The sequence below is a fragment of the Fukomys damarensis genome, unplaced genomic scaffold, assembly GCF_012274545.1.
Source record: "Fukomys damarensis isolate Sample0158 unplaced genomic scaffold, DMR_v1.0_HiC HiC_scaffold_43961, whole genome shotgun sequence".
Lineage (NCBI taxonomy): Eukaryota > Metazoa > Chordata > Mammalia > Rodentia > Bathyergidae > Fukomys > Fukomys damarensis.
This window is the reverse complement of record NW_022944873.1, coordinates 1-493: the sequence shown is the minus strand read 5'-3', so window position 1 is coordinate 493 and position 493 is coordinate 1. Positions and strand designations below refer to the sequence as shown.

The window sequence follows — 493 nt, the reverse complement described above, 5'->3', positions numbered from 1 at the left end:
TATATATATATAGGCAAGCATCTGGAAACTACCTTCACTTTGACACCCTAGCTCTCTGTGGCTCAAGGCACTGTCCTCTCAGGACACAGGCTTCTAAGGAGCAAGCCTGACACTATGGGGAAGGGAGACAGCACGGAGGCAGTACCAAACACCACATCGTATCGCTCTGTCCTGGAGGAGTACAATTACAAGGTGGGCAAGGTCATTGGCACTGGCTCCTACGGGACCGTGTATGAGGCTTACCACACAAAGCAGAAGGTCACGGTGGCTATCAAGATCATCTCCAAGAAGAAAGCCTCTGACGACTACCTTAACAAGTTCCTACCCCGTGAGTTACAGGTCAGTAGTGAGGATGGAGGGGAACTGGACGGCGGCACTAAGCTACTTGAGGTTTCCCAGAATGGGTATGGCTAGGCCTGGTTGGAGTCAGTACCTCAAACCAGACCAAACATCCCACTAGACAGATAGGAAGCTTCCTTAGGATATTTTCACC

The 493-nt window shown here is 50.5% G+C and overlaps 1 protein-coding gene across 1 annotated transcript; it reads left to right on the top strand.

Annotated features, from left to right (window-relative positions):
- The first annotated feature begins 6 nt into the window (after positions 1–6).
- Positions 7–451, top strand: LOC117284959 (testis-specific serine/threonine-protein kinase 4-like). The gene has a single exon (XM_033760646.1). It carries the CDS (start codon positions 115–117, stop codon positions 412–414), a length of 300 nt encoding a protein of 99 aa, XP_033616537.1. The 5' UTR covers positions 7–114; the 3' UTR covers positions 415–451.
- Positions 452–493: the final 42 nt, after the last annotated feature.

Bases quoted from the DNA above. Each gene is read 5' to 3' on its own strand.
- LOC117284959 (XM_033760646.1), top strand. From the start codon at position 115: ATGGGGAAGGGAGACAGCACGGAGGCAGTACCAAACACCACATCGTAT.